This window comes from Pongo pygmaeus, chromosome X (assembly GCF_028885625.2).
Source record: "Pongo pygmaeus isolate AG05252 chromosome X, NHGRI_mPonPyg2-v2.0_pri, whole genome shotgun sequence".
Classification (NCBI taxonomy): domain Eukaryota; kingdom Metazoa; phylum Chordata; class Mammalia; order Primates; family Hominidae; genus Pongo; species Pongo pygmaeus.
The window spans coordinates 2,437,974-2,464,238 of record NC_072396.2 but is presented as its reverse complement, the minus strand read 5'-3'; the positions used below and the strand labels follow the sequence as shown (position 1 = coordinate 2,464,238).

The window sequence follows — 26,265 nt, the reverse complement described above, 5'->3', positions numbered from 1 at the left end:
TGAGACAGGTTTCAGTTTAGAAAGTTTCTTTTGCCAAGGTTGAGGACACACACCCCTGACACAGCCTCGGGAGGTCCTGGTGACATGTGTCCAAGGTGGCCAGAGCACAGTTTGGTTTTATATATTCTAGGGAGACATGAGACATCAATCAACATGCCCATTTTTAACGACACTCTCGGTGGCCCCTGACAGCCACCCAGTGAGATACACAGCATATTGTGCCCATTGAATGAAGATACTTCTGACAATGAGGATTTCTCATGGAAAAAAGTGTATATTCCCAAACTTATGGTGTATTGATTTGTCCCATGTCACAGAGCTGGGTATAAAGAGAGCACTCAATAAGCATATGACAAATGAATGAATGAATGAAATTGACAAAGCAAAGTTCAGAAAATGGGTACCTTTCCTAAAGAGATCCTGTGAGATTGCAAAGGGTTAGAAGTAAACAGTTCTATGCATTTTACTGTGACCAGCAATTCTGAAAAATGCATCTGATAATTTAAATTTATTGTTGGAACTGACTCCTCCTATCTAGCTGTAATTTTGTACCCTTTAACAAATCTCTCCCCATCACCCCTTCTCCCTACCCCTCCTGACCTCTGGTATCCTCTGTTCTAGTTCTTACTTCTATGAGATCCAGTTTTTGGGGTTTTTTTAAGCTAGTTCTAGTGTTCTACAGCAGGGGTCCCCAACCCCTGGGCTGCAGTCCAGTGCTGGTCCATGGCCTGTTAGGAACTGGGCCGCACAGCAGGAGGTGAGTAGCGGGCGAGTGAGCAAAGCTTCATCTGTATTGATAGCCGCTCCCCATTGCTCCCATTACCACCTGAGCTCTTCTGCCTCCCGACAGATCGGTGGCGGCATTAGATTCTCATAGCTGTGCAAACCTTACCGTGAACTGTGCATGTGAGGGATCTAGGTTGTGTGCTCCTTATGAGAATCTAATGCCTGATGATCTGTCTCCTATCACCTCTGGATGGGACTGTCCAGTTGCAGGAAAACAAGCTCGGGGCTCCCACTGATTCTACATGATGCTGAGTTGTATAATTATTTCATTGCATGTTGCAATGTAATCATAACAGAAATAAAGTGCACAATAAGTGTCATGCACCTGAATCATCCCAAAACCATCCCCCCAGCCTGGTTTCTGGAAAAATTGTCTTCCATGAAACTGGTCCCTGGTGCCAAAATGGTTGGGGACCGCTGGTATATAGCACTGTAGGATGACTACAGCTCAAAATCATATATTATATAGTTTCAAATATATATATATATAGAAGGAGAATAGTGAACGTTCCCAATACAAAAAAAGGTACAGGTTGGAGACGATGGATATGCTAATTCCCATGACCTGATCAGTAGACATTACGTGTATTGCAACTTTACTACGTGCCCCATAAATATGTACAATTATTACATGACAGTTAAAAAACATTTTAAATCAAAAATAAAATAAAGTATGTTTATTGTTTACTTTTAAAATTTTACCTTGCAATTCCAGCTCAAATAATGCTTATTCTTCTTATATTTTATTTATTTTTTTTTTTTGAGACAGATTCTCACTCTGTCGCCCTGGCTGGAGTATGGTGGTGTGATCTCAGCTCACTGCAACCTCTGCCTCCCTGGCTCAAGCAACTCTTGTGCCTCAGACGCCCCAGTAGCTGGGATTGCAGACGTGTGCCACCATGCCCGGCTAATATTTTTGTGTTTTTGGTAGAGACGGGGTCTCACCATGTTGCCCAGGCTGGTCTTGAACTCCCGGCCTCACGTGATCCACCTGTTTCAGCCTCCCAAAGTGCTGGCATTACAGGAGTGAGCCACCACGCCCAGCCCGATGCTTACTATTTTAAAAACAAAATACAATAGAAAAGGCCGAAAATAAAATAGAAAGGCCCTACCCTTGGTTTAATATAAAATATAACCCTGATATCGCAGGAAATAGGCAAACACACACTGGAAGGAGACCACATGGCTGTTTTTTAACATTTTAATTTAAACGTGCCAGCATTTGTCCAAATGAGATGATACAGGCTAGAATGCACGCCGGAATTCCAGACTGGACTCACTCCATAAGCCAAGTCATCACTGCCCGTGAACATGAATTCTGGTCCTCAGAGAAGCTGACAATTTTTCCCTGAACATTCCCGTGGTCTCCCTCTGAAAGCCGATGACCATCCAACCCTGACTCACCTGAGACTGTATCCATATGGCTATTTTAAATTAACCCCTGAAATATCCTATGAGCATCGCCCTCTGAGACTGAAGATTATTAACCACCCACACGGAAAAAGAAACAGCCCCTCCATCACCCACATCTTGCACACACAAAAATGCCACCACTAATGCCATAAATTGAGGCAGGTTCCTCTATCCAAAGGCTAAACTGCTTCAGGTGACCTAAAAAGTGGCCACTCCTCTCCACGTAAACACATCTAGCTGACACAGGCTAGGATCGAGTTCTCCCACGGCCTTCCTATCCCATCTCTAATTTACTCTCTGCTTTTCCCTGGAATGTGCATGATAAATAAACCTTCCACACATTTCAAAATCGCACTTTCCTCCTTTATTACAACGATGCCCATTTTTAACGACACTCTCGGTGGCCCCTGACAGCCACCTGGTGAGATACACAGCATATTGTGCCCATTGAATGAAGATACTTCTGACAATGAGGCTTTCTCGTGAAATAAAGTTTCCCGTCTCATAAAACTGAGAATTCTCTGGAAAGAGCTGAGTGGAAATGGCTTAGAGGAGGGCAGTGAGTCACTAAGTTAATGAGAACTGAGGTAGTGAGGGTAGAGACCAAGCCAAGAGCAGTCAAGGGTGGACCGACTGCACCCTGACTTTTGTTGTCAAGCAGAGAGCATCTCTAGATCCTGTTATCCTGAGCAAGTTGTTGCTCTAAATCGTTTAGGGGCAAGCCCTTGATTCTTCTCAACCAGGAAGTGAATCGGTTTAGATCCTCTAAGCCACCTACATCCCCCAAGCCACCTACAATCTTTCTTCCCAACGTCCACAAGTAGAATTTCTGTCAACGCTCTAGGAAGTCCTGTTAGGATTTAAAGCAGAGAGACCACAGCCGAGGTGTTTCTCAGATACGCTTCGCCAAGTCCAAATGAAAGTCAGTCACCACGTCTAAATGTTTCCTTAGCCCTACAGAAATGGGTCTCCACGGCAAAGCCTCAGAGGTGCTAAATACGTATATTAGTGTTGTTAGCTTAGTGATGGGAGGAAATTTGCAGTGAGGTTTAATTCTAAATAGGGTAGGTCTCATAGCACCTGTACAACACAGCTCCAGCGTACTTCAGAGGTCCTTCGGGCAAGAGCAGAGACCACCATCAAGGGTCTACTAGAATGTTATTACTGCTCGCTTTTGCTGACAGGTTCAAGGGTAGACCTGACCTCTGAAGAAAGCCCAGAAGGCATTGGTGGAGGGGTTGGGGCGAGGGGCTTTAAGGTGGATTTCTATATTCTACGTTTTTTGTATGAGGCACTCAAATGGATTAAGCATAAATAGAGGCACAAGGTTCAACAGCGTTTCCCTTTGAAAGGACCAGAGGAGATCTCCACACAACAGGATCACCCAACAGGACATTGTCTAACTACACACAACGCCCACCAGCTGCCAGATTACTGCAGGAACCGGTCCAGCTTCTCCTGGATGCGAGCAAACGCGTCCTTCCCCATGTAGTCGATACGGCCTTCCTCCCACTTCCTCCTCTCCTCCTCGGGGCTCAATTCCTTCATCTTCTCTTCGATGGAGATCTGGGAAACAGAGACGGCCAGGTCGACCTAGGGAAGACAGTCAGTGGGAGATGGTTTTTGCAGCTGTCCATTATCAAGGGAAAGACTGCTAAAACCCATCCAGTGTAGGGTCCTGCAGAAAGATGCATCTCAGTTCTCAAAAAGAGATTGCGAATCACCAGCACTTTGTTTTTAATGAGACAGGGTCTCTGTCGTCCAGGCTGGAGTGCAGTGGTGTAGTCATAGCTCACTGCAGCCTTGACCTCCTGGGCTCAAGAGATCCTCCCACCTCTGCCTCCTCAGTAGCTGGGACTACAGTGCACACCACCATGCCCAGCTAATTTTTGTATTTTTTGCACAGATGGGGTCTCATTATGTTGCCCAGGGTGGTCTTGAATTCCTGGGCTCAAGCAATCCTCTTGCCTTGGCCTCCCAGTGAACTGGGATTGCAGGTGTGAGCCTCCACACCCAGCAGCACTTTTCTTTTGAGCTAAATACACACTAGATTTAGTATAATATGCTTAGAAGATAATTTTTTTTGCTTAAGTTTTTTGAAATTTTATAAAATGTAATTGTATATGTTCTCTTTTTCTGAAGAATTGTTTTCATTTCTAGCCACTAAACCATTTTAAACACACACATGCACACATGCACATGTGCACACACACACTACTAATTTAATACTCTCACCCACCAAAACTTCTGTTTTGTATGACAGTGAATAACCAAACTATGTTAAATGAAAAAAAACTCACCTCATGTAAATAAAGCCTGTAAGAATTTGGACTGCTTGGCAAAGGAATTTAAATAATAATTCAGATAGTTTTTTCAATGGCAGAGTTTCTGCCTTCTTAAGGGACATATGAAAAAATAGATGAATATGCAAGTGTGTAACAACACACACACACACTTACTTTTGTTTGGCATTCAGATGAGTCAACAAAAAGAATAAATACATTTGCTTTAAACACTTCTTACCAAGAACTAGAAAGAGACTTTTAAAAATTTAAAGATGGTAACAATAACAGACACACACACATCTATCTATCTATGTATTTATCATCTATCTCATCTACCAACCATCTATTATCTATCATCTATCTCATCTATCTACCTATGTTCTATCTATCCACTCATCCATCCATCCATCCGTCCATCCATTCTATTTATCAATAAATCATCTGTCATCTATCACTCCATCATCTACCTATTTATCTATGATCTCTATCTACCTATCTACTTTCTATCAATCTATCTATCCATTTATCCATCCACCCATCTATCCATTCTATCACTCTATCATTTATCTATTTATCTAAAATATCTACCTGTCTACCTATCTATCATCTATCACTCTATCATTCATTTATCTATCATCTTTATCTATCTACTACCTAGGTTTTGTCTCTTCTATATCTATGTATCTATTATCTAGATGTGAGGATGAATGGATACATAGATGAGATAGATGATAGAAAATAGATAGCTGGGTGTGGTGGTTTATGCCTGTAATCCCACTTTGAGAGGCCGAGGCAGGTGGATCACTTGAGGTCAGGAGTTCGAGACCAGCCCGGCCAACATGGTGAAACCCCATCTCTACTAAAAATACAAAAATTAGCCAGGCTTGGTCGTGGGCGACTGTAGTCCCAGCTACCCGGGAGGCTGAGTCAGGAGAATCACTTGAACCTGGGAGGCGGAGGTTGCAGTGAGCCGAGATCACGCCACTGCACTCCAGACTGGGCGACAGAGTGAGACTCTGTCAAAAAAAAAAAAAAAAGAAAATCGATAAGAGGTAGATAGATAGATACATGACATGTACAGAGATAGATATATAGAAAGATAAATTTGAGTTTTTACGCCATGGGCATATACTACTTTCTTCTCCAATTACTTGCCAGTGTTTTTAGAAGGTTTTTACATGTAAGATTCTGCCTTCTACACTCATTCCCATATATTATATTTTATTTAAAGACAGCCATCCTATCGATTAAGGTGATAGCAAGAGTTAACAAATAAATTAAAAAGTCCACTTCAGGATACTGCAGCATTTCTCCCCTCTAAGAGCACTTGCATTTAGATCCATTCAGTTCCTGAGAATGAAATGTTTCTGGAATTAACAAGACCTACAGCACCCAACCCCATACTAGTTTTCAAGACAAAACAGCACAGTGATTGTGACATTTCTGCTAACAAGAGATGAGTATCCAAGAAAACAACAAGCTGCTCCAATGTTACGAATTAGGGTATTATACAAGATACTAAATAAAGTTCCCCTAGAGGACAGTGTGGACACACAGGAGAAGAAGGTCAAAGTGCCCCGGTTTAGCAAATCAATGACCGAAATCTTCCTCATCTTTATGAGCCAAGCACTAACTAGGGCTTTCCCTATACCACTCTCCTTTTTAATACCCTCCTTCCAATTCTGTGAGGTGGGCAACCTAGTCTCCACCTCATGAACACTGAAGCAAAGTAATCAACTCAGGCTGGGCGCTGTGGCTCATGCCTGTAATCCCAGCATTTCGAGAGGCCAAAAAAGGAGGATCACTTGAGGCCAGGTATTCGAAACCAGCCTGGACAGCATAGTGAAACCCCAACTCTACAAAAAATAAAAATAAAAAATCAGCTGGTTACAGTGGCCCATGCCTGTAGTCCCATTTCCTTGGAAGGCTGAGGCAGGAGGACTGCTTAGCTATGATCATGCCACTGCACTCCAGCCTGGGCTACACAGGAAGACCCTGTCTCTAAATAATAATAATAATTTTTAAAAAGAAAAAATAATGAACTCACCCAGGATCCCAAACCCACCACATGGCTGAGCTGTCCAATGTAGGTCTACCCAACCTCACACTGATGCCCTGTCACTCACTAATAACTACAGATTCAATTCATAGAGCCTCAAATGATGACCACGAGGGTGGAACATGCTGAAGGGATACATTCACATGTTTATAAGAAAACTTGCTCTAGAAATTAAGTTCAAAATGCTGCATTTGAACATTAACCAAGTAAGAATGAGAAAAACAAGTTCACATTTTCTCCAAGGGTGACTGTCTAGGGAAGGCACTTAGCCAACGAAAACATTTATGATACAGTAGGTCACATTCTAAATATGTGTTCAATACCAACTTTCAGTCTAGACCTAAACCTAGCTCTAGAGCTGTATTGATTATTACTTAAAGACCAAATGGCGTTATTAGATCATGCTTAAAGAGAAAGAGAAAACGTTAGCAATTGCTTTCATTAAATGCATCAATGGAGAGAATGTAGTTGAAGATGAAAACATCTCTAAGAGGAAGGAACAGAAAGCATGCATCTCTCATTTCATCCTGAAAGAAGAAATTATTTGCATGCCCCATTTGGATTCGAACATTAGCATGCCCCACTCCCTCGAATTTTCAGCTTTTAATCTCTTCATTTCAGAAAATGGATTGCTATGCATTAATTTCCATAGTCCCTCAACTTCCCTCCTGATCACTTCTGCAGAACAGCTTTTAAAGAGAGAAAAAGCGTGATGATCAGACTTGAAGACGGCAAAACAGAGTCGGCCGATCACCCCAGGCAAATGCCAGAGAGAAGACAGAAGAATCAGAGGCAGGGGAAGAGGGAAGCCGATTCTTATTTTTGGTTAAATGAGGCTGAAAAATTAACAGCTGTTGTGTGCATGCAGTTGACCTCAGTGACGGTGGATGGCCCCCACCGGGAGCCTCGGGCAAGGGGAAGAATTTGGATACCACCTCCAGTGCATCCTGCAGACTGGGGTCCCTGACAGCCTCAGCAGGGAGTTCCTGGCTTGGTTCGAAGGTTTCCTCGGATGAGACACTTTCGACTTTATTTGCTGGCTGCTAAAACATAACCATTCCATCATTAGTCTGCGGTGGGCTGCAGGGAACTGTAGCCCTAATCTAAATGACGGAGAACTCTTTATCCTGGGGTAAAATAAAATCAAATTATTGGGTTGAGGCCAGGCGTGGTGGCTCATGCCTGTAATCCCAGCATTTTAGGAGGCCAAGGCAGAAGGATTGCCTGAGCCCAGGAGTTCGAGACCAGCCTCGGCAAAATAGCAAGACCTCATCTTTATTATAACTTTTTTTTTTTGAGACGGAGTCTCACTCTGTTGCCCAGGCTGGAGTGCAGTGACGTGATCTCGGCTCACTGCAAGCTCCACCTCCCGGGTTCACACCATTCTCCTGCCTCAGCCTCCGGAGTAGCTGGGCCTACAGGCGCCCGCCACCACACCTGGCTAATTTTTTGTATTTTTAGTAGAGACGGGGTTTCACCGTGTTAGCCAGGATGGTCTTGATCTCCTGACCTCATGATCTGCCCACCTCGGCCTCCCAAAGTGCTGGGATTACAGGCGTGAGCCACTGCGTCCGGCACTATAACTAACTTTTAAAAAAAAATTGATGGACTGTGCTCGATCTTCTTTTCTGGGAATGCTAAAAATAGCTCAGCTTCTCTCCCCTCACTTTTTCTGAGCCATCCACCATGTCTCAGACAAGAAGAGATGCTACAAGTTCTTATGCAATTCATGAAAGTTAAATTTTCAGAGAGATTTGACTTGTTTATACCAAATGCCTACAGAAGCATTTTACTAAGATAGTCTCTCTGAGAGCTTAAAAAAAAAAGGGGATGTCCATAAAGCCAGTTTTCTGATGATATGTGGCAATAAAAGCCCAGATTCATAAGGGTAAATTTAGAGAAAAAAAAGAATTAAAATAAAATCCATAGTCATGGAATATTGATTTTAGACATGGTGCAAGTCCTATCAAAAGTTTAAAAAAATTAATGGAAACATAGATGCTATATAGATGTTGTATCTTTTTCTTATTAATTTTTTTAAGCAAAGTGGAAGAGAATAACAAAATGACCAAAAAGAAAACCCCACAATAAGTTCGAACAGACAGCCAGATTCCTTATCCACCTGGATAATAGAGAAATAGACTAATTATAACACAACTTATTCCAGGTGGGAGAAACCACTCAAAAAAAAAAAAAAAAAAAAAAAAAGGGAGGAATTTTTAAAAGCATATGGCGCCCCCACTGGTATGTAATGGGGATAGACACTGCGAGAAAATAACAAGCATTGAGAGCTGGCCATGTGTAGGTCATGTAGATGAGGAATACCAAGGTGGTTTCAGTCTCTGTGAAGTCTGCAAGCTGAGGGGAAGGCTGGGACAGTGGGTCACACGTTATCACGGCAGGAGTCTCAATTTCAGGACAAGCTATCATCTGTTATAAAGAAAGAGCAAAGGCAAGTTAAGTCAAACCTTCGTGCAAATAAATGCAACTTAATTGAAAATACCCACTCTATTTTTTTCTGCCTCTATGGTGCAAATACAACTTGATATGGGATAGGACTGGGGCAAGGTGATACGCTCACCAATACCTGTCTTTGTTTCTTCTTCTTCTCGGGCTAATGTCTAAGTGCATTTTGTGACCTCCTTGCACCTGGACAAGACCATGGAAGTGATTCCCACAAGCAGATTGAGTGAATGTGAGGAGGTGATGTGACTCACCTCTGGGCTGGGCAACGAGAGGAATAAGATATTCCTATCCTCTCTTCTTCCACCAGCCAGGTGAAAAACAAGATCCCTCCACCCTCTCTGAACTGGGCCTCCATAAGAAAAGAAAACCAAACAGAGAACAAATCAGGTGACTCTTTTCTCAACTCTCCCAAGGATGGTCCATATCTAACACCATTCTAGATGGGGAGGAGATAACTTAATGCATTACGTACAGTGGCTGCCATCAGCAACAGTGCCTAATCCTCCCAAGGAGTCTCACTTGAGAAGAGCTGCCCTAGAAGGTGGTGCACAACAATAGAGCATCCTGGATCCCTGAAAGGCTGCATGGGGTAGAGGATACCTTGGCCACCCCAGTTGGCTGTGATACAAATGAGAAATAAACTTTTACTTATTTGGGGGCTGTTTGTTATAGCAGCTAGCCTACCTTGACAAATACAGGGTCAAGAAGCAAATCTGTGTCCAAACACTGGGGCCCCCATCAAGTCAGGTCACAAAGCAGTTAGCTTAATGAGTGTGAGCAACAGAGATAAGAGAACACTGACATCCTCACTGAAAACACTCTGTGGAATTCTTGGGGGTGGATGGGGTTAAGCCTCAACATGAGCCCCTCTTGCCTGCACCAGGCCAACTTAAGAGAATTGTAATCCTTCAAATGCAGACTCGCAGGCCACGATCCCAGAGATTTTGAGTGATGTCAGCTGGGGTGGAGATCAGTCACTTGGATACTCAGCTCCCAAATTTCTGATCCTAGCATTCCCTTTTAGGAGAGATTTTGAGTGATGTCAGCTGGGGTGGAGATCAGTCACTTGGATACTCAGCTCCCAAATTTCTGATCCTAGCATTCCCTTTTAGGAGAATGTCCAGTTCATTCTCCTAATTGAGGCATGAATGTATGCATTTCACAGGTGTTTATGGAGAGGTAGGTAGTGAAGATTAAACAGTGGCCTACACAGATATGATCTGCACCTTCATGAAGCTTACTATCAAAGAAGACAGAAAATCAACAAATAATACAAAATGGCAAGCCATGAGAAATTCTAGGAAAGAAAATGGTTATCAATTCTAGGAAAGAAAATGTTATCAAGAGACCTCACCTGGCCTAAAGGGGGAGACACTTCTAGGGAAGTAATATCTAGAATGAAGCCTGAAGGATGAGTAGAAGCCAATGATGTAGAATGACTGGAAATGAAGTAAGAAGAAGAACATGCTGAAAAATGCACATGAAAGCAGATCAGTATGTGCAATGCCCTAAGGCAGAGGAACAGGAGCACAGAAAGAAATAGAAAAAAGGTATCTATAAAAACTGAACACCCCCAAAAGTCATTATTAGTGAGATTTACTGAAACTTTAAGATGTAAAAGAGAACACTGTAATCATGAACCTTTTTTTTGACTATTCTAACTCATAATCACGAAAGTGCAATTTATTTTATTTATTTATTTATTTTATTTTATTTTTGAGACAGAGTCACTTAGGCTGGAGTGCAGTGGCATGATCTCGGCTCACTGAACCCTCTGCCTCCTGGGTTCAAGCGATTCTCCTATCTCAGCCTCTCGAGTAGCTGGGATTACAGGCACGCATCACCAAACCCAGCTAATTTTTTTGTGTATTTTTCGTAGAGATGGGGTTTCACTATCTTGGCCAGGCTGGTCTTGAACTCCTGACCTCAAGTGATCTGCCCGCCTCAGCCTCCCAAAGTACTGGGATTACAGGTGAGAGTCACCATGCCCAGCCTATGAAAGTGCACTTTAAATAACTCACAGAAGAATAGAGTGGAACAGTAGTTGCCAGGGGCTGGGGGCGGGGTGCTTAGAATGAAGACATGTTGGTGAAGGAATGAATATGAAGTTTTAGTTATACAAGATAAATAAGCTCTGGGGATCTAACATACAGCATGGTGACCACAGTTAACAATATAGGATTGTATACTTAAAACTTGCTGTGAGAGCAGATCTTATGTGTTCTCATTACCAAGAACAGCAGCAGGAGGAGGAGGAGGAGAAAGAGGAGGAAGAGGAGGAAGAGGAGGAGGAGGAGAAAACAGCATTTATGTGAGGTGATGAAAATGTTAATTAGCTTGATACAATGATTGTTTCACAATGTATACATACAGCAAAGCATCAAATTGTACTCCTTAAATACATACCAATTTTTATTTGTCAGTGGTACCTCAATACAGCTGGAGATAAATTTTTAAAAATTAACATTAAATAAAATATGGGCTTCTTCTTTCAGATCTCAGCTATGTATGTAAAATCCAAACATAAAATTAAGTTCTAAGAATTATGGTGTAACACAAAATTATAAGTTGTCAAAGACATCAGACAACCATGATAATAGGACTCCTTTTTTAGTAGATGCTCATGGCTGGCTGCTGAATGACACTCATAAACTTCTCAGCTATGATTCCTTTTAATCCCAACAGCCCTATGAGGCAGACAGGTTGAGCCTTCCCTCTTACTGCTGCAAAGTTTAATCTGCAGACAGAGATACTGTCCAACATACGAGAGCTAGCAAGTGAGAGAGAGGGATTTGGGTATGCGCCTCTGTGTCTGCCAAGCCTTGCCCTTGGGCTGTATGCAATGTACATGATTTTCCAGGGTCTGCGAAACACCAAAATGAGTCTTGGGAAAAAATGATGAATGCAATAACTGCGTTATCATAAACCATATGAATCCCATAAAAATGAATAATTTCCTTCTTCAACCAGGGCTAGTAGAGGGATGTCCTGGATTTGAATACTGATACATCAAGGAAAAGGACCTGGAGAAATGACTCTCTGAGTCATGGGGCTTTCAGTGAGATGTCGCACAGACACTTGTTGTGATGGATAAATGAAGCAGCCAGACAGGCAAAGAATAAGTGCTCAAAAAACGATTCCTGGAATTGGATTAGGGAAAATGTCAATCTGTTTCTGTCATCTAATTTCTCCCAACGATAAACACATAAATAAGTTCCATGGGGCCGATCATGAAGTATAATCCTTCCTTGGAAGGGACTTAACTCGGGGTTATATGTTTGATTACAAAGGATGAAATAATGATGCAAGTTTTCAGCTTGCCTTCTGCAGATGTGTTAATCTTACGAATTTAAACGAGGAAGAGAAGTTCAGTCAGCCCTTGCTAATGTTTCTAATCAAGACCCACAGGCTTACTTAACAAGTAATATTAACAACCGAAACATAAACCAACTTTTATGAATAAATATGGCCATTATTTTTACTAGTAAAAAGTAGAAACTTCCCCCTTGCATATCATGCAGAGAGAAATTTTAAGATGAGAAGGCAGCAGTCTCAAAGTCCGCTCTTAAGAACATTTTTGGCAAGCTTGTGAATCCATGAATATAAAATGTGACTTTTACAAACTGCATTTCTTTTTATCCTTAGGTAATAACTATTCTACTGATGTATCCCCTAAAAGCCTGACTGAAGATGGGGTCACCTTGAAAGAAACTGGAGGCAGGCCAGAGAAGAATTCTCAGCTCATTGGAGAGAGAGGCTGAGATATGCAGAGATGCTTAACACAAAATGCTCTGTGTGGGAAGATGAAAGCTGAGAGAGGACATCGTAAAGGCAGACGAGGCAGGGAACAGATAGACAGCAGACACAGAATGTTCCAGTACACAATCCAAGGAGATAACATTTACAGCAAAAAAGGAAGCACTCCTTTGCATTATGGGCTATAAATTTGTGAAAGTTATTACTGCTGGAGCTGGTAAATGCTAAAAATACAAATATATATGTATCAGCTCAGGAACTGAAATGAGATTTTTTCCACTTTCAGCAAATGGTGAAGCTGTTGTTTCACACTAAGTCTTCTGCCAAAAATACCTAAAAAGGCTGCACAAATAATGTATATAGAATTTTATTTATTTATTTATTTATTTGAGATGGAGTCTCGCTCTGGTGCCCAGGCTGGAGTGCAGTGGCGCCATCTTGGCTCACTGCAACATCTCCCTCCCAGGTTCAAGCCATTCTCCTGTCTCAGCCTCCCGAGTAGCTGGGATAACAGGTACGTGCCACCACGCCTAGCTAGTTTTTTTATTTTTAGTAGAGATGGGGGGGGGTCTCACCATGTTGGCCAGGCTGGTCTCGAACTCCTGACCTCAGGTGATCTGCCTGCTTTGGCCTCACAAAGTGCTGGCATTACAGGTGTGAGCCACCACACCTGGCCTAGAATTTTTCTTTTTTTTTTAAGTACATCAGAGAGCTACTAAGGCAGCACAAAATTAAGAGTGAAGATATCAGAGACAAACAGAAGAAGGTAAATGTTACATTTGGTACCTTACTTCCACTCATGGCAAATAAGAGGCTGGGAAGCTGAGAAACTGAGTAGAGTTGCCAGCAGTGCTAGGAGGCTGAGGGGCCCATAAATATTAATAATCAGGACCAATGAGGGACTCTGATACACATCACAAGCTTTCTTTTGTGACCTCACTGAGAGGAGAACCAGAAATAGACTGGTCATCACAAACACTGAAGCCTAATTTCCTTCCAGCTCAGCCCCAGATAGGGTCTAGGCAAACTACCTCAAGGTATGGACAAATCACATCAAATCACATGAATTAAAAAAAAAAAAAATCCTCTTTGGGTTGTGACAACATGATTCAGAGCTACAAATTGTCTTTGCAATTTTTTTTCATTTACCATGTCTGGCTGTCTATTAAAAAATTAACTATCATACAACAAGAAAAGACCAAATGAGTGAAAATCAAGAGCAAACAAAATTAAACAACAAAACCAAACCTACCTGAAACCCAGATATGTAATTTATCAGACATGGACTATAATTAAATGTGAGAAATACTTTAAATAAAATGGGGAAAAAGATAAAAATTTTCAAGGTAGTATTGAAACTACATTGATGTTAATTTGAACTAAAAATCTGATGTTAATTTGAACTAAAAACATAATAACTGAAACTAGAATGTGGGTTTAACAACAGATTAGACATAGCCAAAGAGATCAGTTAACTAGAAAATAGGTCAGTAGACTAAAGTATGGGGAGAAAGATTGACAGAAAATGCAGATAACTGTGTCACAGATATATGGGACACAGTCAACGGTTCTACTAATGTTAGTAGAGGCCGGGCGTGGTGGCTCATGCCTGTAATGCCAGCACTTTGGGAGGCTGAGGCAGGTGGATCACCTGAGGTCAGGAGTTCGAGACCAGCCTGGCCAACATGCTGAAAACCCGGCTCTACTATAAATACAAAAAATTAGCCAGGTGTAGTGGCGGGTGCCTGTAGTCCCACCTAGTTGGGAGGCTGAGGCAGGAGAATTGCTTGAACCCAGGAGGCGGAGGCTTCAGTGAGCCGAGATCGCACCAGTGCACTCTAGCCTGGACGACAGAGCAAGTCTGTGTCTCAAAAAAAATAAATAAAATAAATAAAAAAGTAAGACATACTTCAACAAAAAGGTGTATTATAAATAAAATAAGATGTACTACAAAAAGAGTAAAAAAACTTGATAGCTTAAAAAAAAAACTGAAGGACATCTGTAATCTTTTAATTAACTACATTTCCCTACCCCAAATACTAGAAGACAAAACACTGGAGAAGATACTAATTGCAACTTTTTCCTTAATACATTAATGTATGTGGAAAAAGTTAACATTCAGCTTTACTTTAAAAAACACAGATCTGGGGCAGGCACGGTGGCTCACGCCTGTAATTTCAACACTTTGGGAGGCCAAGATGAGCAGATCGCTAGAGCCCAGGAGTTCAAGACTAGCCTGGGCAACATGGTGAAACCCATCTCTACAAAAAATACAAAATATCAGCCAGGTGTGGCACCTCCTGTAGTCCCAGCTACCTGGGAGGAGGTGGGAGGATCACTTGAGCCCAGGAGGTCAAGGCTGCAGTGAGCCGAGATCATGCCACTGCACTCCAGCCTGGGCAACAGAGCGAGACTCTGTCTCAAAAACAACAAAAACAAAACCAAAACACGTCAACCTTGCCATCATTATATATACCAAAGTAGCTACTGGACTAAAGAGCCCCAGACGCACACTCAGCTTTTATGACATTATTGTGATTTGTGAAAAGAACCTTTTTTTAAAATCTGTGTTTCAGCTCCCCTAAATAAAAAACCCAGAGTAACCCAGTAAATGGACAGCAGGTGACAGTGATGTTGCACGACTCATTTCAAAGACCACCGGGAGTATGAATTAATGAAATGGAATTTCTCCTGATATCCATGGAGGATTGGTTCCAGGACCTCCTGGTTATACCAAAATCCACGGATGCTCAAGTCTCTGATACAAGATGGAATTGTGTTTGCATAATAACCAATGCACATCCTCCCATAGACTTTAAATCATCTCTAGGTTAACTACCATACCTATTACAATGCACATGCTATGTTGATACTTGCTATGTCGTATTGTTTAGGGAATAATAACAAGAGAAAAAAGTCTGTGCATGTTCAGTGCAGATGCAATTTTGTTTCCCCAATATTTTCGATCCAAGGTTGGTTGAATCCACAGATATGGAACCCATAGATGCGGAGGGTGAGCTATATATCAGATACCGTATGGACAGCATCCCTCTCTTTTTTTTTAAGATGTTCAGAAATATTTATTGATTTATCCAAAGTCACATAACTAGTATACAAAGCAGCTCAAATTTTCAACTCCTTGTTCAGTGTTATTAAATATTATCTTGGAAAATGTGACAGTAATATAATAATCTCCAATCAATCAACATACTTTTTGTTAAAAAGAGTTTCATTTTGTTTTGTTTTTACTTTAAATTCCAGGATACATGTGCAGGACGTGCAGGTTTGTTACACAGGTATACGTGTGCCATGGTGGTTTGCTGCACCTATCAACCCGTCACCTAGCTTTTAAGCCCCGCATGCATTAGCTATTTGTCCTGATGCTCTCCCTCCCCTCGCCCCCCAATCCCTTCATTTTAAAAGCCTGAAGACTTCATTGTTTTTAGAAAAATACCCTCATCAGAAAATATATAGACCATAACAAATTTTTTTAGGTCAATTTCCCCGACCCACTATTCACCTACATTAGGATGGAGAGGTGGGGAGAATAGGGGGTGAGATCGAAGGATGAAATTATGTGGACACAGGAACTCCAAAATACCTTCTTTTTTTTTTTTTTTTTTTTGAGACGGAGTCTCACTCTGTTGCCCAGGCTGGAATGCACTGGCACGATCTCAGCTCACTGCAACCTCCACCTCCCGGGTTCAAGCGATTGCCGGCTAATTTTTGTATTTTTAGCAGAGACAGGGTTTCACCGTGTTGGCCAGGCTGGTCTCAAACTCCTGAGCTCAAGTGAACTGCCTGCCTCAGCCTACCAACATGCTAGGATTACAGGTGTGAGCCACCGTGCCCGGCCCAAAATACCTTTTTTGTTAGTATTCTTTTTGTTCTGTCAGGGTTTTTTGTATCTGTGTTGCAGTCAGCCAACATAACGCTCCCCAGTTATTTAAGGTTATACTTATATTTCTTTTTCTTTTTTTGAGACTGAGTTTTGCTCTGTCACCCAGGCTGGAGTGCAGTGGTGTGATCTCAGCTCACTGCAACCTCTGCCTCCCAGGTTCAAGCCATTTTCCTGCTTCGGCCTCCCGAGTAGCTGGGATTACAGGCACACGCCACCAAGCCTGGCTAACTTTTGTATTTTTAGTAGAGACAGGGTTTCACCGTGTTGGCCAGGATGGTCTTGAACTCCTGAGCTCAAGTGATCTGCCCGCCTTGGCCTCCCAAAGTGTTGAGATTACAGACGTGAGCCACTGCACCTGGTCTAAATGCATTTTTGACTTAAGATATTTTCAGTTTACGATGGGTTTGTTGGGATGTAAACCAATTGTAAATCGAAGAGCATCTGTATTTAAACAGCTTTGATTTCACCTCCATCCCTTTGTCCCATTCCTGAATCTATTTGAATTTCTCTTCCTTTCTGCTAAATATTTAAGCGGGTCTCGCAGTCTTCTACACACTGGGTCTCCAATGCCTGGGTGTCCCCTCCTTTCCCTAGGACCTACGCAGGCGTCCCCCCTCCTGCTGTAACTAAACATTTCAGCATCCAAGTCTGAGGCCAGCGTGACCTCTCCCTGCCTCCCCTTCATGCCGTGCCTGGGGCTGCTTGCAGGGCTGACAGATCCCTTCTTCACTTCATCACTTTCCTACAGATCAAATTCCATCTGAGCTGGATTTGTCTGTTTTCATCTCCCTTGCTGCCCCCTCTGTGATGTGCATATGTAGTTTATTCATTTAAGGGCCTGCAGTTGGGCACTGCACTATCATCTTCCATTGATGTTTTTGAAGCCCATTGGTGGGCATGACAGTGGGGTGGAGGGAGGGGTGAGTCTGGGCATAGTCCCTGAGATGGGAGATCCAGGTTCTGCAATCACTTTTGAGAACTGCTTAAATACCCTAAACAAAGTACGCTCAGCCCAGCTGGGGTTCATTTCCCCTCATCTTACCCTTGGCCTTGAGCTCATGCTCAAACAGACAGCAGAAGGGCCACCTACTGTCCCCAGCACTACCCAGACAGGGACAGCTTCTACCTGCAAGGGTGATCTTCATCTCCTCCTGGGTCTTGTTCTGGGCCCTGGAAACTGGCGATTCTCCAATTCTTGAGACTTTTTTCCCACCCTCCTCCTTTCTGCAATATTGCCCCTTGAGGATGGGGTGGGGATTTGGAGCCATGCCAAAAATATCCAAACGGCACTGCAATCTCTTGCTGTGGATGAAAACAGCTGATGGTCTTCTCATGGCTGCTGGCTGTTGAACATACTTTTTTTTAAAAAAAAAATTTACTTTTTAAAAATTGACACATAATAATTGTACATATTCATGGGGTACACAGGGATGGTTCAATACCTACAATATTCAGTGATCCGGTCAGGGTAATTAGCATATCCATCATGTCAAATAGGTATCATTTCTTTCTTTTGGGAACATACAATATCCTCCTTCCAGCTATTTGAAACTATAGATTACTGTTGGCTATAGTCATCCTACAGGGCTATAGAACATGACAACATATCCCTCTTGTCTAGCTGTAATTTTGTATCCTTTAACAAATCTCTCCCTATCTTCTCCTTCCCCCACCTTTCCTAGTCTCTAGTACACTCTCTTCTGCTGAGACAGGGTCTTGTTCTGCTGCCCAGGCTGGAGTGCAGCAGCGTGATCTCGGCTCACCGCAGCCTCGACCTCCCAGGTTCAAGTGATCCTCCCACCTCAGCCTTGCGAGTAGCTGGGACCACCAGCAAGTACCACACACCCAGCTAATTTTTGTATTTTTTTGCAGAGACAGGGTTTTGCTATGTTGCTCAGGCTGGTCTCAAACTCCTGATCTCAAGCAATCATCCTGCCTCAGCCTCCCAAAGTGCAGGGATTACAGGAGTGAGCCACTGTGCCTGGCCTTACTTTTTACTTCGGTGAGATTAAATTTTTTTAGCTTCCACAGATGAGTGAGAACATGTGGTGTTTAACTTTCTGTTTCTGGCTTATTTCACCTACCATAATGTCCTCTATTTCCATCCATGTTGCTGCAAATGATGAATTTCCTTCTTTTTTATGGTTGAATAGTATTCCATGGTATATCTATATATGGCATTTTCTTTATCCATTCATCCTTTGACAAACACTTGGGTTGAATCTGTATCTTGCCTGTTGTGAATAAACTGCAAAAACATGGACGGGGGCAGATGTCCCTTCAATATACTAATTTCCTTTCCTTCGGATAAATGCCCAGTGGTGTGATGGCTGGACCATGTGGTAGTTCTATTTGTAGTTTTTTGAGGAACTTTCATACTCTTCTCCATCCTGGCTGTGCTTATTTTTAATCCCCATCAACAGTGGGGAAGAGTTCCCCTTTCTCCACATCTTCACCAGCATTGGTTATTCTTTGTCTTTTTGATAATAGACACCACCTAACTGGGGTGAAATGAACGTGCTTTTGTGTCCTTGCTCATCTCCTTGGGCATCAAGGCAGGATGATCCTCAATTCTGTCATCATGATTCTCTCCATGAGCTTTCCTCAGAAGCCCCAATCCCTCCACGGGAAAGTCTGTCCTAGGTTTGGCTTGACTGGCTCTGATTGAAAGGTGGCTCACGGACGGACAAACACGAAGCTACATATCTATTCTTTAAGTTGCCACCTCATCGACAATTATGAATCCAAAGCAAAAGTAGAAGTGACTTATGTCAAGAAAAATCCACGGCAACAATTCCATCGAGATTAATATGAATTGAACATGATGGGTGCTGTTTTCGAGAAACCAGAGTGCTAAGTGCTCTCACTCTGGAAATGGTTCTGTTTTTGCAGAAATTGGTGTGGCTACAACTTGGGCTGGAGCTGGGACTGGAGCATCCTGACTGTTTTCCCTTTTGGAGTCTCTGGAAAACCACTGTTTGCCCTGGGAAGCTTGTTTTCAGGGGCTATGACAATCCATGGAAATTCCTCCAGGGGCTGAAGGGTGGAGAATACACACTTGCTTCTGAAAGAGGGTGGCTGCCCTTACGAATGAGGGAGTGCTCACTGTGGTTCAGAATAAACTTTTAAGAATGCTTTTAATAGCCAGGCATGGTGGCTTACACTTGTAATCCCAGAACTTTGGGAGGCTGAGGCAGGTGGATCACTTGAAGCCAGGAGTTCAAGAACAGCCTGGCCAACATGGTGAAACCCCGTCTTTACTGAAAATACAAAAATTAGCCGGGTGTGGTGGCTCATGCCTGTCCACCTACTCAGGAGGCCGAGGCAGGAGAATTGCTTGGACTCGGGCGGTGGAGGTTGCAGTGAGCTGCTGAGATCGCGCCATTGCACTTCAGCCTGGGCGATTGAGTGAGACTCCGTCTCAAAATAAAAAAAAAAGAAGAAAAAAAGAAGAATGCTTTGAAACTCATCTGCAAAAACACAATCCTTTAAAATGATCCCTATTCAGAGAAACCTCAGGCCACAGTTTGCAAAACCACTGATGTACAAGATTCAGTGACAGAATAAGATTAAAATTACACAACCAGAAATCAGAAAGATGGTTTGAAAACCGTTTTCTGAGGACTCAATAGAGTCTTGTGAAGAAAATGAATCTTGGAACCCCAATATCACTAAGCAGGGAAAAGACCAGCTGGGAGCTGAGCTGCTTAGGGCCTCTGCCTCCCATTCTATTCCTTCCCCGCTCTGCTCACTGAGATAAACGCATATCTGATTGCCTCCTTTGGAAAGGCCAATCAGAAACTCAAAAAAAATGCAACCATTTGCCTCTATCTACTTATGACCTGGAAGCCCCTGCCCCACTTTGAGTTGTCCCGCCTTGCCAGACTGAACCAATGTACTTCTTACACATATTGATACCTCATGTCTCTCTAAAATGTATAAAAGCAAGCTGTGCCCTGACCACCGTGGGCACATGTCATCAGGACCTCCTGAGGCTGTGTCACGGGTGCATCCTTAACCTTGGCAAAATACACTTCCTACATTTATTTTTTTGAAGCATTCAATAATATTTCTTTTTTAGGCAAGGAGTTTGAGCATTCAATTATTTTCAATACACATAAACAGGGGATCAGAGTTCCCCTTTATTGGCATTAAGGTGCTGTAATGCACGTAAAAGCATGAGCCTTGAATGCCACAGCATTCTTGGATACTCTTTGGTTTACAGTCTAAACTTGGTTGCCTACTAAACATTTAATGTAAATGCGATTTTTCCTTAGACATCCTGATACGAGCATGGCTCAGCACAATTGCAGCCGTTTTGCACATCATGTAAGAGCTCCACCGATGGAATTCTTCACATTCCAGCAGGAACAAGCAGAGGCCCTTGACTTTACTCACATGAGGCACGTCCTGGGGCCAGACCCAGGCTATGGCATGCTCAGGGCACACCATGAGGAATGAAAAACCAGAAAAGCGAATTTTACACCTCCTCAGTCTTCACCATCTGAACCTAAACATCTTTTCAATGTGTTTGGGTCAATGTGAAATCACCACTCCAACATTATTAATGCAAAAAGTTGCCAGAGCATAATTTATGCCATAGTACAGTGAAGCGTGTGATGTCTTCCAGAGCAATGTGTGCAAAATCTAAAGGTCACTTTTTTATAAGCAACAAGAAACAGCTCTCCCGGAGCTATCTGAAATATACAGAAAAGAATCACTTTCCTTCAGCCCAGTCCCCAGATCCTTCCCTAAGTATGATCTCAAAATAATTCTGTTGAGAAACTTGTTAGGATGAGTGGTAAAGATTTAAAACAAGAAATCTTGCCGGGCACGGTGGCTCAAGCCTGTAATCCCAGCACTTTGGGAGGCCGAAGCCGGCGGATCACAAGGTCAGGAGTTCGAGACCATCCTGGCTAACACAGTAAAACCCCATCTCTACTAAAATTACAAAAAATTAGCCAGGCGTGGTGGCGGGCGCCTGTAGTCCCAGCTACTCAGGAGGCTGAGGCAGGAGAATGGCATGAACCTGGGAGGCAGAGCTTGCAGTGAGCCAAGATTGGGCCACTGCATTCCAGCCTGGGCGACAGAGAGAGACTCCGTCTCAAAAAAAAGAAATATTTCTTTTTTTTTTTCTTTGAGACAGTGTCTCGCTCTGTCACCCAGGCTGGAGTGCAGTGGTGAGATTATAGCTCACTACAGCCTTGACCTCCAAGGCTCAAGCATTCCTCCTGCCTCAGCCTCCCAAGTAGCTGGGACTGCAGGCGCACACATCCATGCCTGGCTAATTTTTTGACTTTTTTTGTAGAGATGAGGTCTCAGTGTGTTGTTGCCAGCTGGTCTCGTACTCCTGGGCTCAAGCAATCCTCCAACCTCAGCCTTCCAAAGTGTTAGGATTACAGGTGTTGAGTCACCGTGCCTGGCCCCAAGAAATCTTTAAACACAAGATATTATTCCAAAGTATTTGCCTAGAAATTGGAGTTGGAGAAATGACGGCCTCCATTATTTGTCTTGCAAGTAAGGTGTATTTTCATTTTTCTTCGATGGGGACAAAGTGCTGCAGACTCAGCCTCAATAGACACCACTGTGCAGGTCAACATTCATTTGAACATTGAACCCCGGCAGGAATTCATCTTCAGTTGAACCACTGTTCAAGTCGGGGGTTCGGCTGAAACCTCTCAGGGTGCACGGCCAGGCAGCTGGGTCAAAGGGGCACTGACGGAAGCCTCCCTTTTTGAACCTGAAAGAGCTCTGGCTCCCCCAGAATCTATAAACTGCGTGAGACTGAGCATCTGTCTCCATGTGGCATCAGTTTTTTGAGGCTGCTATATAAGAAACGGCCACAAACTGGGTGGTTTACACCAAGGCAGACTGATCATCTGATAGTTCTGGGGGCCAGAAGTCCAGTGGATTAAAATCAAGGTGTCAGCAGGGTTGGTTCCTTCTTGGGGACCTGGGGGAGAATCCATTTCCTGCCTTCTCTGGCTTCTGGAGGCCTCCATATTCCCTGGCTTGTGGCCTCCTCTTCCATCTTCAAAGCCAGCAGCCCAGCGTCTTCCAGTCCCCTCTTCTCTGGCCTCTGCTTCCAGCTTCACACTCCTTCTCTGCCCTTCACACTTCTGCCTTCTTCTTTGAAGGGAGGTTTGTGATGACTAAGAGCCCACTCCCATAATCCAAGACCATACCTCCCCAGCTCAAGGTCCCCCATTTAATCACAACTGCAAACTCCCTTTTGCCACACAAGGTGACATTCACAGGTCCTGGGGATTGGGGCATAGACATCTTTCTGCAGGTGAGCTTGATTCGGTGTGCCATAATGCAAATAAATGCAGGAGCCTTGAATGCCACAGCAAACTAAAGACCAGCCCTTCCCCTCCATCTCCCCTCCCCAGAGAGCCAGGGAAGCCGGCTCTCTCTGCTCTCTCACTGCGAGACAGCGTCTGACTCTCCATCACAGCTGTGAGGAATGCAGGTACTTACATCTTCTGAACGGCGTCCTTCAGGTAGGGACAGGGTCTCATCCACTATCTGGGTCGGCTCCAGAAGGCCCTGAGCCTGCTCAGGCTGGTTAGAACCCAGTGGTGAATTTGCACACGGCACGCCGGCACTGGGTGTTGAATTTTCACACGGCTCTTCAACACCAGACGCTGAATCTGCACACGGCACCCCCACATCACTGAGGCAAAGCTGCACAAAAACAGACACATGGAGTGAGTCTTCCCTATGTCTCCTCAATTCACCTGCTGTCCTGAGGGGCGGGTGGGGCCCTGTGTAGCCAGGGCTCCCAGCTCCCATCTGCCAATCATTAAATAATTGTCCTAAATGTTTTCTTTCTCAGAACTGTTTGACACTAAGCCTTAAAATTCCCTCCTATGCAATCCAGTACTTAGTAATCCAGTACTTAGTAATCCAGTACTTAGCAAAACACCCAGCAGGAAATATGTGACAAGTCAATGTTTGTAAAGTGAATACAAATAAACGTCCACTTGCTAGTGTCACTCGGTGAGAGATATTTTCAGCAGTCCTTAAAAAGTAGCCTAGATCCACCCAAATAAAAAACCATACTAAAAATTAAAATAGGGATTATTTTCAATTTCCCAGGCAATGCATGTGCTGATAGCAGACTCTGTTGTACTAGCAAATGCTCTAGTTTAAAAAAAAAAGGCCAGGCTTGGTGGCTCACGCCTGTAATCCCAGCACTTTGGGAGGCTGAGGCGGGTGGATCACTTGAGGTCAGAGCTTCAAGATCAGCCTGGCCAAGGTGGCAAAACCTTGCCTCCACTAAAAGTACAAAAATTAGCTGGGCGTGGTGGTGGGCACCTGTAATCCCAGCTCCTCGGGAGACTGAGGCAGGAGAATTGCTTGAACTCGGAAGGCGGAGGTTGCAGTGAGCCGAGATCATATCACTGCACTCCAGCCTGGGTAACAGAGCGAGACTCTGTCTCAAAAAACAAACAAACAAACAAAACTCTAGTTTTCTTTACTCTAGTAAAAAAATACTCTGGTACTCTAGTACAAATGCTCTAGTAAAAAAAAAAAAAAAAAAAAGCCCAAGTTTTTTCTTACTTTAGTGAAAAAAAGCCATTAGGAATAAGAAGTTTCCTGAGTCCTAATTGCAAAAGGTCTTCTGCAAGGCAGATGCAGCCCACATTCAACACACTGCAGATACTCCACGATTTAGCACATCTAGGGGCTATCATTATATTTTTTGCAATCAAATTGGTGTCAATCAAAAATTTACAAAATCTTCTTCAGACACTTCCTCCAATTGCTATCTCAAATGATGGTTTCAAGTGGAAAATGTTGACCTGAATGACATCGTAATCAGTCATTGTGAACCACTTGTCCATGAGTGTCTCTTACTCTGATGAGGATGGCTAATTTCAATAACCTATTTCTGCACCAGGCCTGTAAATCAAAACAGGATCTCCACTCATTAGGCATTCTCTATTTTGAGCTAAAACAAAAATTTTTTTAAAAGGTGCTTGCTTCTCAGTATTCTTTTCCATGAAATACAGTATTTAGACAAAAAAGGGACGTTTCAAAAAAAACCACGCCAGACCTTGGTGACAAGGATGTTCTCCTCGTCCTCAGCTTTGGGTTTTAAGGGAATCCCCCACTTACTGTGTGACCAGGAGACGCACGTGCTTCCCCCGCTTGGACGCTTTTATACAGGGGCAACACGTTGTTCTGGTAGATCGTCCACCAGAGATGAAGGAATGCCGCCTGGTGCTGGCTGCTGGACGCTGAGCCCTGCTCCAACACCGAGCCACTCTGTGGATTGTACTTGTAGTTCCAAGGTTTCATGGACCCCAAAAAGTGGACGACCTTTGCACTGGAACCGAATCTGAGAAGGAAACAGAAGGGATTCTGATTTCCACTCAGATGTGATAAAAGACACCCAGAAAGCATCCACCTACCATGGGGCTCCTCAAAGACAGCCTCTGAAGGACTCGTCCCAATGGGTTTCCATTATTGATTATTATTATTGATGATAATACTACTATCAGCATAGTAACCAATATATAATCAATAATAATACACTACTACTTCCAATGCAGTAATCAATATATGATCAATAATAATAGATTACTACTATCAACATAGTCATCAATTTATAATTAATAATACACTACAAATATCAATGCATGTAATCAATATATGATCGATAACAATATATTACTATCAATGTAGTAATCATTATGTAATCAATACTATGCTACTATTATCAACATAGTACTCAATATATAATCAATAATCTACCACTATCAATGTAGTAATCAATATATAGTCAACAATATACTATTACTAGCACAGTAATCAATATATAACCAATAGTAACATACTACTACTATCAATTCAGTAATCAATATGTGATCAATAATAACAAAATACTATCACTATAGTAATCAATATATAATCAATAATAATATACTAGTACTATCAGTGCAGTAATCAATATATGAGCAATAACAGCATACCACTGCTATCAAGATAGTAATCAATATATCATCAACAATACTACTCCACTGCTATCAGCATAGTAGTAGTAGTTTCATTTGCAGTTATTTTGCATAAAGATATATTTTTAAAATCAGTTTTTGCAGTTATTTTATTTTCTATATATCAAAAAACGTAATTGTAATCCATTGACATTTTTTCCCAAAACGGGAAAAATAAATCAGTTTTGTAAAAACGTGAAGTACAGCAGCCCAAATCATCATATTCTTAAAATGACAGGGGCAAAAAAAAATAGCTTTTACAGTGGATAATGCAAGTGGCAAGGCAATTGGCTTTTTTTCTCTTTTACAGGATTCTAAATTTTCCCCTTGCCAACTTTTTTGTTGTTCATCGTCACCATCCTCCAGGAGCCTTTTTAAAGGATCACCTCCTCATGAAATATGAATACAAAAGTCACATGACATATCTATGTTCTGTACATTACATCTGTGATAATACTTAAAAAATAACAAGATTTCACTCCCAAAAATCAATTTCTCTTCCTTAGGGACACCGTGTCCCCTGTAGAGAATGCAGACTCTAGAATTATTCATTCCCAAGGTGATTCTCAGATTCTCTATTTTCATTTATAGCCATAT

The 26,265-nt window shown here is 42.6% G+C and overlaps 1 protein-coding gene across 4 annotated transcripts in view; it reads right to left on the bottom strand.

The window, feature by feature from the left end:
* Nucleotides 1–1,665: 1,665 nt before the first annotated feature.
* The window catches only part of GYG2 (glycogenin 2), a 58,391-nt gene continuing 33,791 nt past the window's right edge, over nt 1,666–26,265 (bottom strand). For 2 of the 4 annotated variants that reach the window (XM_054473115.2, XM_063660062.1), the window contains exons 7-11: nt 24,791–25,013; nt 23,147–23,353; nt 8,869–8,973; nt 7,479–7,586; nt 1,666–3,792 (exon numbers count right to left, since the gene is read on the bottom strand). In XM_054473115.2, coding sequence (XP_054329090.1) covers nt 3,631–3,792; nt 7,479–7,586; nt 8,869–8,973; nt 23,147–23,353; nt 24,791–25,013 — 805 coding nt within the window. In that variant the 3' untranslated portion in view covers nt 1,666–3,630. The remainder of the gene's footprint in view (nt 3,793–7,478; nt 7,587–8,868; nt 8,974–23,146; nt 23,354–24,790; nt 25,014–26,265) is intronic. The other 2 variants (XM_063660064.1, XM_063660065.1) reach the window with 2 other exon arrangements.